Source organism: Aspergillus niger (genome assembly GCF_000002855.4).
Source record: "Aspergillus niger supercontig An02".
Taxonomy (NCBI): domain Eukaryota; kingdom Fungi; phylum Ascomycota; class Eurotiomycetes; order Eurotiales; family Aspergillaceae; genus Aspergillus; species Aspergillus niger.
In genome coordinates, this window is record NT_166519.1 from 2,043,985 (window position 1) to 2,056,923 (window position 12,939).

Here is a 12,939-nt window from a genome sequence, read left to right on the forward strand (position 1 = left end):
TGACCCTCCCGTGTGTCCCTGTCCTATTCCTCCTCCATGGAGCGAGAGCCAGAGCTTCTTTGCCCGACTCCCTCCCCTCCCTTCTTTGTTGGTTCCTGACGTTATCGCACTTCCCACCCGCCATGGACGCCTCCGGATCCCCCCGCGGGGCGTCGGACGACCTCGACCGCAGCGACCCCGATCTGGCCGACCACAGCGCGGCACGCAAGTCTTTACACGCTGCAGGTCTCCCGGACGATCTCCCCAAGTCTTTGGACGACCGTCGTTCAGTCCCTCTCATCCAACCCGAAACCGAGATGTATGATGCCTGGCAAGGTGCGTTACTACCTCTCCTTACTGGTCGCGCATGAAGAGGAGCCTACTGCGAGCGACTACATGTGCATGTTTCCTTGGGAGCGCTCGGGGAACTACACGATCCGACAAACCCAGAAGCCCCGCGTGAGATCGAGTATAACGAGAAGTGTAACAGGTGGCTGATCCGTGTCCGCTCCGCAGGCCAATCCCAATTTCTCACCACGCCCGTGGCCGCAAAACCATTGAGCTTCAGTCTAGCCCTCGACGACCATATCCATGACGAAGAACATAATCTACAAGCCCAGTATGGGCGCGGACTGGCCGCATCGACTGACGACGATAACGAATCCACAACCACTGCTCGACTGGAGGACAGTGATGCCCGGTTGATGGAAATGCTTGCTGCGCAGGCGGCTCACCGGGAGGTCGAGTCGCTGGGTGCGGACGAGGAATCCATCGCAACAGACGAGAAGCTATCGGACGCAGAGAAGAAAGATATCTTACAGCGCAGCTTGAACATGGCGGCTAGTAATGGCGACGTGGAACGTGTTCGGAGATTAGTGCAAGGTCATGCAGCTGAATTTGTGGATGTGAATAATCCGGATGAAGAGGGGACGGTGCCGTTGATCTATGCTAGTTGCTTCGTACGTGCCGTCCTTCAGCCATTTTATCTGTTTGGGTATGCGCGAAGCTAACCTTCGTTGTAGGGACACCAGGATGTTGTCTCAGCGCTTCTCGACGCGGGCGCCCATATCGATCAGCAGGACCGGAATCAGTGGAGTGCCTTGATGTGGGCCATGACGAACAGACACAAGACAATCGCGAAGATCCTTCTCGACCATGGCGCGTCTCCAGATATCAAATCCTCGTCGGGCGGGACGGCGTTCGACTTTGCACAACCTGGTAGCGAGATTTCAGAGTATCTCCATGAAAATGGTTATCACTTTGGGCCGAGTGCGATTGAAGACGACTTCTACGATTCCGGGTTTAGGCACGGTCGCTTTGAGGAAGAGATTGCTGAGAATGAAATGAAGCGGCGCATGATGATGGAGGAGAGCGCCATCAATCTTGAGGTGGACCTATCGAGCCTGGGGCTCGACGAGAAGTTTGACGTGAGTGGTTGAGTTGAACATAGTGTCTCAGGCCAGCGCGCTAATCAGACCGTTTGTTGCCCATTATAGTCGTTGGATGAAGAGGAACTCGAAGAAGAACAGCAAGAATTCGTGTGGGATCGGTGTCTGAACGATCAGATGTTCGTCTTCCAGGAGAGCGAGCTAGAGCGGATCCTCAACATCATCATCACCAACATGACACCGCAACGGTCACCCTCGCAGAAGCCCGTTCCCGCGAACCTCCTCTTTCTCAGTGCTCGATATGCGCACTATCATGCGAGTCCCGAATTGCTTGCCAAGCTGCTCGTTTCGGCGACCGAGAAGATCAACGATGTCGTTGAGCGCCATCAGTGGGACATGACGATCCTAGCTTTCTGGATGTCAAATGCGACGTTGTTGCTACATTACTTGAAAAAGGATGGCGGGCTGGTGGAAGCCACGGTGGAATTCCAGCTACACCTGGCCGAATTGATCAATGAAATCTTCATTCTCATCATCCGCGACGCCGAGCGTCGCATGAACAAAGTGCTCGACGCCGCCATGCTGGACCATGAGACTATTCCGGGCCTGGAGGACGTACACTTCCAAAACGAATGGAAGCTCTTCCGCTCCAAATCCAAGAAAGCGCCCGAACCGGCAGAGAAGCGCTTCCGACCCCCATCACCCAGGCGGCGCGCACAGGTCTCTCCGCGCAATATCACCTCTCTTCTCTCCTCTACGCTCTTTGTCCTCGATCTCTACGATGTACACTCCGTCATCACCACGCAGATTATCTCCCAGCTCCTGTACTGGCTTGGAGCTGAAACCTTTAACCGCATCATGTCGACCAAGCGCTACCTGGCCCGGACCAAGGCGATGCAGATTCGCATGAATGTGTCGACCCTAGAGGACTGGGCGCGAAACAACAACCGCCAACCGGAGCATTATGAGAACGGATCGACTAGTAGCACGGGCGAGAGCACAATGGAGTCTGCGCGCCGGCATTTGGCGCCAGTGATCCAGCTCCTACAGTGGCTCCAGTGTTTCTCGTCGCTTGGGGACGATTTTGAGTCACTTGTTACGACTCTGCTCCAGTTGCAGCAACTTACCCCGGCGCAACTCTTGCACGCAGTCAAGTCGTATCGGCCCGAGGTCGGCGAGAAGGGGCTGACCAAGCCGGCCATGAAATTCTTGATTGAGCTGCAGCGTGATCCGGGGCTGCTGTTCCGAGAACAAGCGAAACTCCAGGCACCCAAGCCAACTACCACAGCACCCGAGGCAGGATCTACCGATGGACGCCCTCAGACCCCTCCAGCCTCGACAGCTTCGGAGGCGGCCGGATCACCCTCCACACGAGCTTCGGTGGCATCGCCTGGCTCCAGCGTAGCGTCTCCGCACCCGGGTCCGTCGGCGTGGATGGATGAGCGCAGTAACAATGTATTCCTGGACCCGTCCCTCACGCTTCCCTTCTCGCTGCCCACGAGCACAGATATGCTGATTAGTTACGGGGCGGGCTGGGGCGGCACGAACCGAGAACGCGCGCGCAAGTATATACCGACGGTACCTCCGGAGGTGCTGAGTCGGTTCGACCGGGACCACTAAAGCGCATAAGGAAACAATGGGAGATGCGGAACTGGATACCCTGGCATTGCATTTCTAGTATATATATATAGCTTATATTCATCACTTCCCTGATCTAGCGAGCATGTTTGGAAGCTGGACCTGAAAGATTTCCGCCCACCGGTCCTGGCTGGTTGGTGTACGTCGCTCAATTTGGTGTTACGTAGCGTGTTTTCCCAGCGAAAGAAAAGGTAGAATCTAAGTAAACAAGAAGACCATGAATCCCCAAGAAAGCGGGAATAGAACGATAGGAACAGCAAATAGCAGGAACAAATGACGGAGCGTCAGAGATAAAAAAGAAACCCCGCCCAGCCCACAAGCGAAGAAGATAACGATGAGCAGAAATGTTTCCCCAACGGGGGCTCGGGAGATGAAACGCCAGAGGGCGGGCAAATGATATCTAATCATCTATCTGGTTAGTCCTGTACTCAGTCAGTAGAAGGTTAGTTCCTAACTAGACCAGTTGGTAAGTTAGTTAGTGCGTTAGTCTAGTTCTAGACTTACTGACAGTCAGCCCCAAAAGGGCCGTGCCATGCCATATCCATCCATCCATGCCTTTTGGGCAAGCTCTCCGCTCCACTTTTATCCCTTCTGTTGACGACTACTTTCTCGACTGGGGTGGATGACGAACTAGTAGGTACTCGGTAGATATGTAGGTAGTGCTGGACGGAGAAGAATATTGTGGATATCAAATGAATCAATTAAATCAATCAATCAATCAATCAATCAATCAATCAATCAATCAATCACGGCTGACCAAGATTCATTACGTGGGGAGATTAGTGACTTTCAGTCTAGAACAAACCGTAGGGCCCGCGAAATCGAAATGGGAAATGGATCCAAAAGCATGACGAGTCGCGCACTCCCGTTCGTCGTCATCACCCAACGCCCCCGATTCCTGTCTACGCAAGTGAATCTCCACTTGGGAGGGATGAGATCGCGGTAGATATATAAACTAGTCAAAGGGGCGGAGGGGCAGAAGAGAAGATTAATAAACGGGTAGATAGCATGATATCTGGTCGATTTTAAGCTGTCAGTGCTTTTTACACTCTTTTGCCCTTTTACCTCCTACTTTTTCTCTCTCTCTTCTTTTCCCCCCTGGCTGGCCTGGCACATCCTCAGGCTGTCAAATTCCCGATCCAGATTAGTGCATCGCGGGGACCTGTCCCGATTGGGTAAGTGTGTCTTTCCTGTTTTGGGTGCTTCCCTGTTTGGGCAATTGCGATGCTTTCCTTGTCTTTCCTTGCCTTTTCTATTCTTCCTTCTTTCTTTCTTTTCTTTTCTCTTCCCTTCAGGCTTCATCATTCGCATCCTGTCTTTCGCCTGTCGTTTATTTGGTCTGCTGTATACCCAAACAATTGCTCTCGTGTGGGCTGTTAGCCACTTTCGGTCCCGTTTAGTTTCTCCAGCTGCCCTTCCCCGTGTGCATGAAACCAACTACTACGACGTCTACTTCTATCTACTACTACTACTATTACTACCACCTTCCTTCTACTACTTCCCCCTTCCCTCCCCAGGCAGAAGATGCCTCTGTGCATCCCTTCCCTTTTTCTTCTTCTTCTTCATCCCGCCTCTCTTGGTCTCTTTTGATTTCATCGTTTTCCAATTCCTTTCATGTCTATGTTTGTCGATCATAACTTGAGTGTGGAGCGGTGATCCCCTCGTTATCTTTCTGCCTATCTATCTCCGCAATCTTAGTTTATGCTGTCTGTCGTTTTCTCTACGTCCATTTGAGAATCGGACTTCTTGACCGCTCTCCCCTCCCCCATAATCCAGCCCAATTGAGCCGGATGCAAATCAAGAAAGAATCATGCTGCTCACACTGAAGCCTGCCTCTCAGAACGGAGTTAAAGGTCCTCATGAGTACTCCATTGTTCGCCAGTCCGTTCCAACCCCACGGTCATCCCCGCCCCCCGTGCCTGACCTGCCAGCAGCGGTCACCGCGCCCCCAAGTTCCTCTGCGGACCGCTCCATGGACCCCTCGCGCTCTGGATTGCCGCCTCCTGCCTCGTTAACCTTACCGCCACCCAATGTGGGCTTTGCCAATGTATCTGGCTCTGCCATGAACCAGCCACTCCCGCCGCCCCCGGGCCAATGGCAGTCCTCGGATGACTCCATGCGACAATGGCTCCAGGCCAAAGCGGAGGAGGATCGGAGGAAGCAGGAAGAAGAGAAGACGCGCCAAGAGACCCTACGACTCGAACAGCGGAGGGTCGAGCAAAGCATGCTTCGTGATTCCTTACAGGCTGGTGTCCCACCCCAGATGATCCCGCTCATCTTCGCCGGCATCAGTCCCGGCGGTCTGCCGGCATCGATGCTCGAACTTACTCAACAATACCTTACTCAACCCTCGGCAGCGCGCAGTTCGGCTCCTCAGATGCCTGTCATGTCTCATGCACATCCCCATGCTCAGCGTCGGCCTACGCATGTCCGTCAAGACTCTCGTACCATCCCTTCAAATGCATATGTTGCTCCACCGATGCACCCTCAAACCGTGCCTCCTCCAGGAGTCCTGCTATCCCAGCCATTGCATGCTGTTGGAGCCTCTCCTACCCCGCAACCGCTGGGTCGTCCGTCAGTCTCCAATGGCCCCGCTGATCCACGCTTTACTGTTGCAGCTATCCCTCGCATGAACCCGGGAGAGTCACAGCTCCAACCCCCCATTAATCTCAGCAATGTGCACTATGCCCCGGGATCGTCTATCCCGTCAACTCAGCCGCCCCGGGGCAAGTCAGATTCTTCGGTTCGCCGGTCCCCACCATCCCTATACTTCCACCACTGGGTCCCTCCAGGCCAGACGACAGGACATGCGCCACCGGGAAGAGGCAGGCAGGAATCACCGGGTACCGTGCAGGGATCTCGTCATGTGGACTCCAATGTCTCTCCCGGACGGAAGAGAAAGGCCCATGGGGCACACCATCCAGCTCCATTGCCCTCGTCTCGTCTCCCAGAATCCTTCCCTGGCTCCTCGCAGACATCTCAGCCAGGGTCTCCGGGCCCAGAATACCACTTTGAGCAAGCAGCACCACCGACACACCACCATCACTCTCTTCCAAGATCGAGTGACGCGTCTGCTTCGTACCAGATTCTGGCGGAAGATGTGAAACGTGAGCACCGCAGTCGAGGTACTAGCCCGACTCACTCATCAGAACGTATGAATGTGGACGATGCTAGACCGACAGAACGTGATCGAGCAGATGAGGAGGAACATTATCAAGAGACAACTACTTCTGCAGGACATGCTTCACCCCACACAGCTCGGGTACAGCGCAGTGAGGCAGCATCTTATCACGATCCTCGCAGCAGTCCTGCCCGTTCACCAACAAGGACTCTGCAGCCGTCCAAAGAGTATAATCTCGCCTCGGGAGACTAGGATCTATGTGACTTCAGTGGAAAATCGTTGCCGTCTCCGACAGCGCATTTCAATTTGAGACAAGTGACGTCCCACATTCCGATCCATCGCCCCCTTCACATCTACAAGCTGCAGGATAGCAGCCGCACGGAAGGTTGTCTATCACAACTTTGCCATTCTTTCTTTCCAAGAATTACTTCTCTTGTTTCAAGCGTTTGTGGATTTGCTGCAGATACCATTCCTCATTGCGTTCCTCTTCTCCTGTTCGTTTTCGATTCTTTTCGTATACCATATCGATATATGGATTACCCTCGACTGGATCGCGGCGGTTACCAGGAATCTGGTCCATTTCTGAGCTCTGTTGTCCTGCAGCTGGGCTGATGGGACTGACCAAAAGTCTTGGGATATATATTGATACCACAGTGCGCATGATTAGCTTTTCTAGAGGGTGGGTTTGGGTTTGTACGGAATACAATCGGCATGTTGCTTTGGTGGAGACGTATTGGAGAAATGTTGCCGGTATTTTATTAGGAATCTTTACAGTCAACTACTTATAGTTACAGATGCGACTCTAGTAGACGAGGGACTAGCTAGCTACATAGGCAAGACCAGGGTCGATAGATAGATAGATAGATGGATAGACTGCCGGGATGGATCCCGCACAACAATAACTGTGGCGGTTACTACCTGACAGCTGAATGAGACAAATAAGACATCAACAACGTAAAAGAGAGACCACGAAGTAACGCAAGATGAAACAGACATACAGACAACAAAGAAAACAGCGATAACGATAGAAGAGAAAATAAAAGGGGTATCAGAGTCAACAACAAGGTATTAAGTATGTAGTTGGTTTGGTCCCTAGTATATAGGAAATGATAGGTAGTGTGCAGTGTGCAGTGTGCAGTGTAGCAGAAACCAGAAGCAGATGGACGAAGACAGACAGCAAAGGAAAATATCAAAGGGAAGGGCCAGTAGATGTATAGAGAGAGAGATAGACCAGACAAGACAAGGAAATTGATTTGGGAATGAAAGTTCAAAAGTGGGAGGAGTTATATAGTGAGAGGGTTTATGTATGGGTGTATGGATATGTATGTGCGTGTTAGACCTGACTGGTGACACCTCCTCAAACAGCCAATTCCGTGCATTGGGAGTTTTCAGAGGGATATGGGTAGATATGGATGTGTGTATATATCCATTGTGTATCTGTGTATCCGTGTCTGCATCGAGAGTGGGCAGGTGACAGGCATATAAACACGTTTTCCATCTTGCGAGAAGAAGAGCCGAAGTGGGTGTATGTAGGGTATGTATTAGAGATGAAGCGAGAGTGCGCGTATGTATGTGTGTAATGTATGTGACAGAGCGAGTATGTATGTATGTATGTATGTTGCATGTTGTATGTATGTATGAGATCCATTCGTAGTTCGAGAAACACAGACAAACAAGATTTTTGTCTGTTGTTGTTGTTGTTGTCGTCGAACGAGGTAGAGTGAGTGATTGGTATCGTGATGTGAGAGCCGTCAAAGAAAAGTAGTCCATGAAATAAAAATGTAAAAGAGAAGTAAGTAGCAATGTCGGAGAAGAAGAATAACCGTATTATAAATAAATGAAAGAAACAAAACGACTTTTGTTCATTCATCAAGAATTCGTCGGGTCGAATCGTAAAAGTGGGTAAGGTGTAGAGGGTTGCGGATCGGGTGAGTATATTATAAGGTAGGGTTGTGCTGTATGTATTATTGAAGTGAATCTGCGGATCTAGTCCGCGCCGTAGATAGAGGTCGTCACATCACGTCACTTGTGTACTTGCTTTGCTGCTGCGGCTGCTCACAGCAAAGTCACTAAGAGGCCTTTTTCCGACGGTGCACTTTCCACTCTGCTTTGGCGACACGCATGAATAGCTCGATGTCCTTGATGGGAACCCAGCTGGTGAGGACTTTCATGGCGTTTTCGAAGTCGGATTCAAGGATAATGTCGCGCATGCCATCAATCAGGGCGGCGGAGGTCGCGTGAAGAACATCCAGTCCGTTTCCAAAGGCACTGGTGGATGCCTCTTTCTTGCTGCCTTTGCCTGAGGAGCCGGGTGCCGTGAGGTCCTCGGCATCACCGAGAAGCATGAAGACGTCCCAGACGCGGAGTTGAGCGGGGAACGGGATAGAGTAGTTGAAAAGGGTCAGATACCACCGTGTGCCGTATGCTGTGGGAGGAATTCCAAGCTCATTCTAAGTTCTGGTTAGGAAACGGTGTACCGAGAGATATGGGAGAATGCTGTTTGACTTACCAGCTTGGCAGCTACCTCTCCTTTTTCTAGCCACTCACGTTCAAAATCCCCCAAGGCCTCCATGAGGCCTGAAAAGCCGGACTGGTACAGACGCTCCAGACCTCGTAATTGCCACAGTCGTACGAGCATGATAAATGCGTGTTCTTCGTCGTAGTAGGCGAGGAGGGTCGCAGCAAGAGCAGCCATGCCCTGGACGTATCCCGTGTCTGGAAAGTACAAGGACATTGCGTGGAGTACTCGGAATAATAGTCGTTGGCCTCCGCGATACCGTCGCCGGAACATGATGTGACTGGTGATGGTTCTCGGGACGTCGATATCAATCTGGACATCATCGGGCGATGAAACCAATTGGAACTCGTTGAACGCTTCGATTAGCTCCTCTTCTGAAGGGCTATCACTGTGCAATCTGGCGCTGGCTTTCAAAAAGGCGTACCAAGCGGTAGCTCGCCATCGGTCAGGGATGCCTTTCCATGTCCGCTCAATCAGCTTGGAGCTTGTCGTGTCGAACTCGAATGTCATGCCACCGCCATCTCCGCTCCGCATCGGGCGGGCCATTTTTGTCCATTTATCTTCTCTCTCCCACTCTTTCTTTCTCGCCGCGCGGGCGGCAGCTGCGTCCTGTTTCTCGCCCGGATTCAGAGGAGCTGTCGGGTGGGTGAGCATATCGCTTGCCTCATCTTTGACGCGGCGGTCGCGATTGTGTGGCAGATGATTGGCGGCCCGACGGAACCGCGAGGTTGATCGCCGCATCATCGTCGTACTATACATGCTGTGAGAGGAGGTTGGCCGTATTGAAGGCTCAGACATCTTGCGCGTTGGGGAGCGGCCTGTGAGGCCGGAAAAGGAACGATTTCCTCCAATGGCGGAGGGTGGACGGATGGAGTGTTTCCGTCGCGGTGTCTCAGAAGCCATAAGTAGGCTGGTAGAGACGCGCTGGATGGGACTGGGGTCAATGCCCTCGTTGGAGTTGGACGTTGGTGAGCGGATGAATCCGTATCGGTCGACGTCTCCGGCCTTGATATTCTGCCAGTACTCAATGCCTCCAGCTAGCTCGTGGGCCTCTCTTTTGATCGTTGGTCCATTCTCTGGACCGAGAGACGACACCACACTTTTGGTATCCACTGACACACTGGGTCCAGAAAGACGAGAGGTCTCCATACTGGTTGGGGTATCTTCCCACAAAATGCCATTCTCCATGGCCATGGACTTCGCTACTTCTGAGTCTGTCACATTTTCTTCACCCTTCTCATACATCAGCCGTACCCGTCGCGACAACATATCTTCGTCTGCAGAGATGGCTCTGCTTGCCATGGCGCTGTGCCTGACTCGGAGGGTCGAGACGGGCTTTGACCGCCTCGATGGCGTCTCAATAGTCTCCGGCTCTGTGCTATTTTGTTCCGACGAAGCGACATCAGGTGACGCCGGTTCTCTGTCATCAGGTACCCGTTGTTGCTCACTGTCTCCATCGTGGGTCTGTTGGCCCGCCTCTCGTCGTCTTGCTTCCTCTTGTTCGATTTGCTGTTGTAATTGGCGTTTCGATTCCTCCTTGATAAGACTTCCGCGCTTGGAGAAACGCATTGATTGCGCTCCGAGGCCATCAAGAGCCGAATTCGGGATATCGAGAGCGATGCCATTGAAGGGAGCTTGAATCGGCGGTACAGGGGGGGTATCTTCATCACGATCGAATTCGCCCGACTTCTTACTTCTCAGACCGCCCCATCTGCGCTCCGACCACCGCGAACCAGGACGGGATCCTGGGCGGGATGCAGGACGGGAGGCGGTATCATTGACAATGATACTGGGGATGCTATTGCGCAGCGAGCGCAAGCTCACGGTCGAGGCCCCAGCCTCTGGTAAGGCAGTGAACCTGTTCCGCCGCGATCTGGCATTGTGTTGCGACGGCGCGGACCCCGACTGATCCCAAGCACTACCGGACGATGCGCTGTGCGATCTTTCCTCCGAGCACGAAGTACAATCCACTGGGGTAGGGTATGAGGCAGAACGAACGGCGATCGGGGCTGTGGCGGCGATGGTGTCGTCGTAGGGAACGGTCTGGATGGTTGAGGTGGAGTCGGACATCACGACAGCAGGGACAGAAGCGGATCGCGTTTCTACCATTATCCTGGCATCGCTTGCGCCTTAACTCGAGGGATGGGGAAATACGTTCTGGACGGAGCTGCGAAGGGCTTTTGAGCCTTCTGGACGAGCCGGGCGAGACGGTGGTGCACGCTGGATTAACCAAGGGGGGGCGAGGGCGCGAGCGAAGGAGGGAGGGACAGGGAGGGAGGCGGGGAGCGATAGCAGGACTGTAGCCACAAAGGAACGGGATGTGAGAACTGGTATTCTGGCACGAAAGAAGGGTCACGGCTTGCGATTGATTAAGATTTGGAAATTATTAGGATTAAGATTAAACGGTCACACAACGGAAAATGAACGACACTGGGGGGAAGAGGTCTCTTGCGCAGCGAACCATGGCCCCCAAATGGTTGCGAGGAACGGAAGGCGGACGAGCAAAGGGAAAGACGGAGGGCAGAAGAATGGCTGGACCGCGGCAAGAAAAAAAAAACAAAATAAAATAAAAATGAGAAAAGAGCAAGCAAAAGAGAGTGTCTGTCAAGTCAGAGCCAGGCTTGGCGAAGGCGATAGCTTTCCAAATAATAATGATGATAAAAAGCAAGAATGATGAAAAGTAGAAGGGGAAAAAAAAAAGAAAATAGAAAAACAAAAGACGATGGAGCGAGAATTGAAGGAGAGAACGTTGAGAACCAAAGAATGTGGTCACAATGAGGTGTATCTTGTTCTCGCACTGGCAATTGGAGAATGAGGAAGCGGAAAGTGGAATGGAGAATCTCACCCTCCCGTTGGTTTTGTATTGGCTGAAAGGAGTGTCTACTTGGAGTAGTCGTAGTAATAATAGTTGTTGTTCATGAGTAGTAGAAATAGTAGTGTATCACGAATTATTATCCTACCAGGAGTTCAACCCTGAGAATTCCCTCCTGTTCAAACTTCCCGGTTCTAAAACGAAACCGAAGAGAGGGGGAAAAAAAAATAAAAATAAGAATAAAAATTAAAGGAACGAGGACGACGACAACAACAACGTCTCCTTGTCTTCAACCAACTCCAAAGGCAAGGATCACGAAGGGGGGCCTGCGATCCACTATATAATTAATTTAGTATCATTTAATTCCTCGGGAGGGCCACGCAGCAGTGGATCTTCACACGGTTAATTTTACGTTGGACTTCCCAGATTTTGATAATAATAGAAATGGATACACTGCTAGTATCTAGCAGGACTCCAGTCAATCCTTTGGTACGGGGAATGTGAGAGAGAGAGAGAGAGAGAGAGAGACTGTGCGTGTTTGTGTGTGTGCGTGGGATTGCACCTAATTGTTCTTGTCCAGTATTCTGTTTTTACTTTATTTTATTTTCTGTTATTATTCCTCCTATCTTCAAATTGAGGGAACTTAATCCCACGCCAAACAGGCAACGTAACGGTTTGTTCGCTTGCTGGCTTTATCACTACTCCAAGAGTTCAAAAACTACTTACTGACTAGTCACGGATTTGACTGTTTGACGGGCTGATCTTCTTCCCCCTCGTTTTGCGCACAAACCACCAAGATTGAAACTGGAAATTGGGGCTCTTCTCTTACTCTCCTTCCTCGCCTATCATGAGAGAAGCAATTACATCCTATCTGACCTAACTCTGATAGAGTTCATTCCTACTAACTATCTACAAAATCTTGTACCTGTTTGCTTTTCTCTCTCCTCCCTTTTGCGTTTGGATTTTTGGGCTTGTAATTTGGTATTTTTCACTTTCCGGCCCCGTAGGGGATAGCGTCGGCTCTCTCCCTACTCCTAGTCGACTACTAATCTTTTAGGTTGCAAGATAGACAGCATGAGTGGATGATAGTGACCGGCTGAGGAAAGGGGAAACGTCAGTCTCTCACTAATATTTTCCTACTAGAAAGTACACTAGCAGTGGCTTCGCTCCCTCCCCCTTGACAGAGAGGAAGGAGGGGGTAAGTTGTTGCTCGGGTGAAGAATTCAGTCAGGTCTGTGTGAAATTCTCCGTCCTTTGTCTAGTACTAGTCGTCTACTAGTAGTAGCAGTCCTGCAATCCTACATTATTATATGCATGGATGATAAACTTACAGTTCCCGGTTTTTATTTCCAGGATCTCTACAGCGTAGTTACTAGTAGTATCCCGTAAACGCTCTGATCCACTTCCATGATTTGCCTACTGACTTTATCTACATCCCGCGTTACTTACATGCAAGGACTGCTGCCCTTTGGGGCGATTCTTT

At 51.4% G+C, this 12,939-nt stretch overlaps 3 protein-coding genes across 3 annotated transcripts; 2 read left to right on the plus strand and 1 right to left on the minus strand.

Annotated features, from left to right (window-relative positions):
* Positions 1-122: 122 nt before the first annotated feature.
* Positions 123-3,959, plus strand: An02g08390 (uncharacterized protein; the record flags this gene model as incomplete). Its single annotated transcript, XM_059746449.1, has 9 exons — positions 123-315; positions 430-938; positions 1,002-1,406; positions 1,476-2,945; positions 3,086-3,144; positions 3,305-3,420; positions 3,464-3,471; positions 3,516-3,638; positions 3,816-3,959. The coding sequence occupies 9 exons, from the start codon at positions 123-125 to the stop codon at positions 3,957-3,959; spliced, it is 3,027 nt and encodes a 1,008-aa protein (XP_059600044.1).
* An 856-nt stretch (positions 3,960-4,815) lies between these two features.
* On the plus strand, positions 4,816-6,378 carry An02g08400 (uncharacterized protein; the record flags this gene model as incomplete). Its single annotated transcript, XM_001399935.3, has 1 exon — positions 4,816-6,378. One exon carries the CDS (start codon positions 4,816-4,818, stop codon positions 6,376-6,378), a length of 1,563 nt encoding a protein of 520 aa, XP_001399972.1.
* A 1,817-nt stretch (positions 6,379-8,195) lies between these two features.
* Positions 8,196-10,714, minus strand: An02g08410 (uncharacterized protein; the record flags this gene model as incomplete). The annotated part of the gene is made up of 2 exons (XM_001399936.3): positions 8,196-8,576; positions 8,636-10,714. The coding sequence occupies 2 exons, from the start codon at positions 10,712-10,714 to the stop codon at positions 8,196-8,198; spliced, it is 2,460 nt and encodes an 819-aa protein (XP_001399973.3).
* Positions 10,715-12,939: the final 2,225 nt, after the last annotated feature.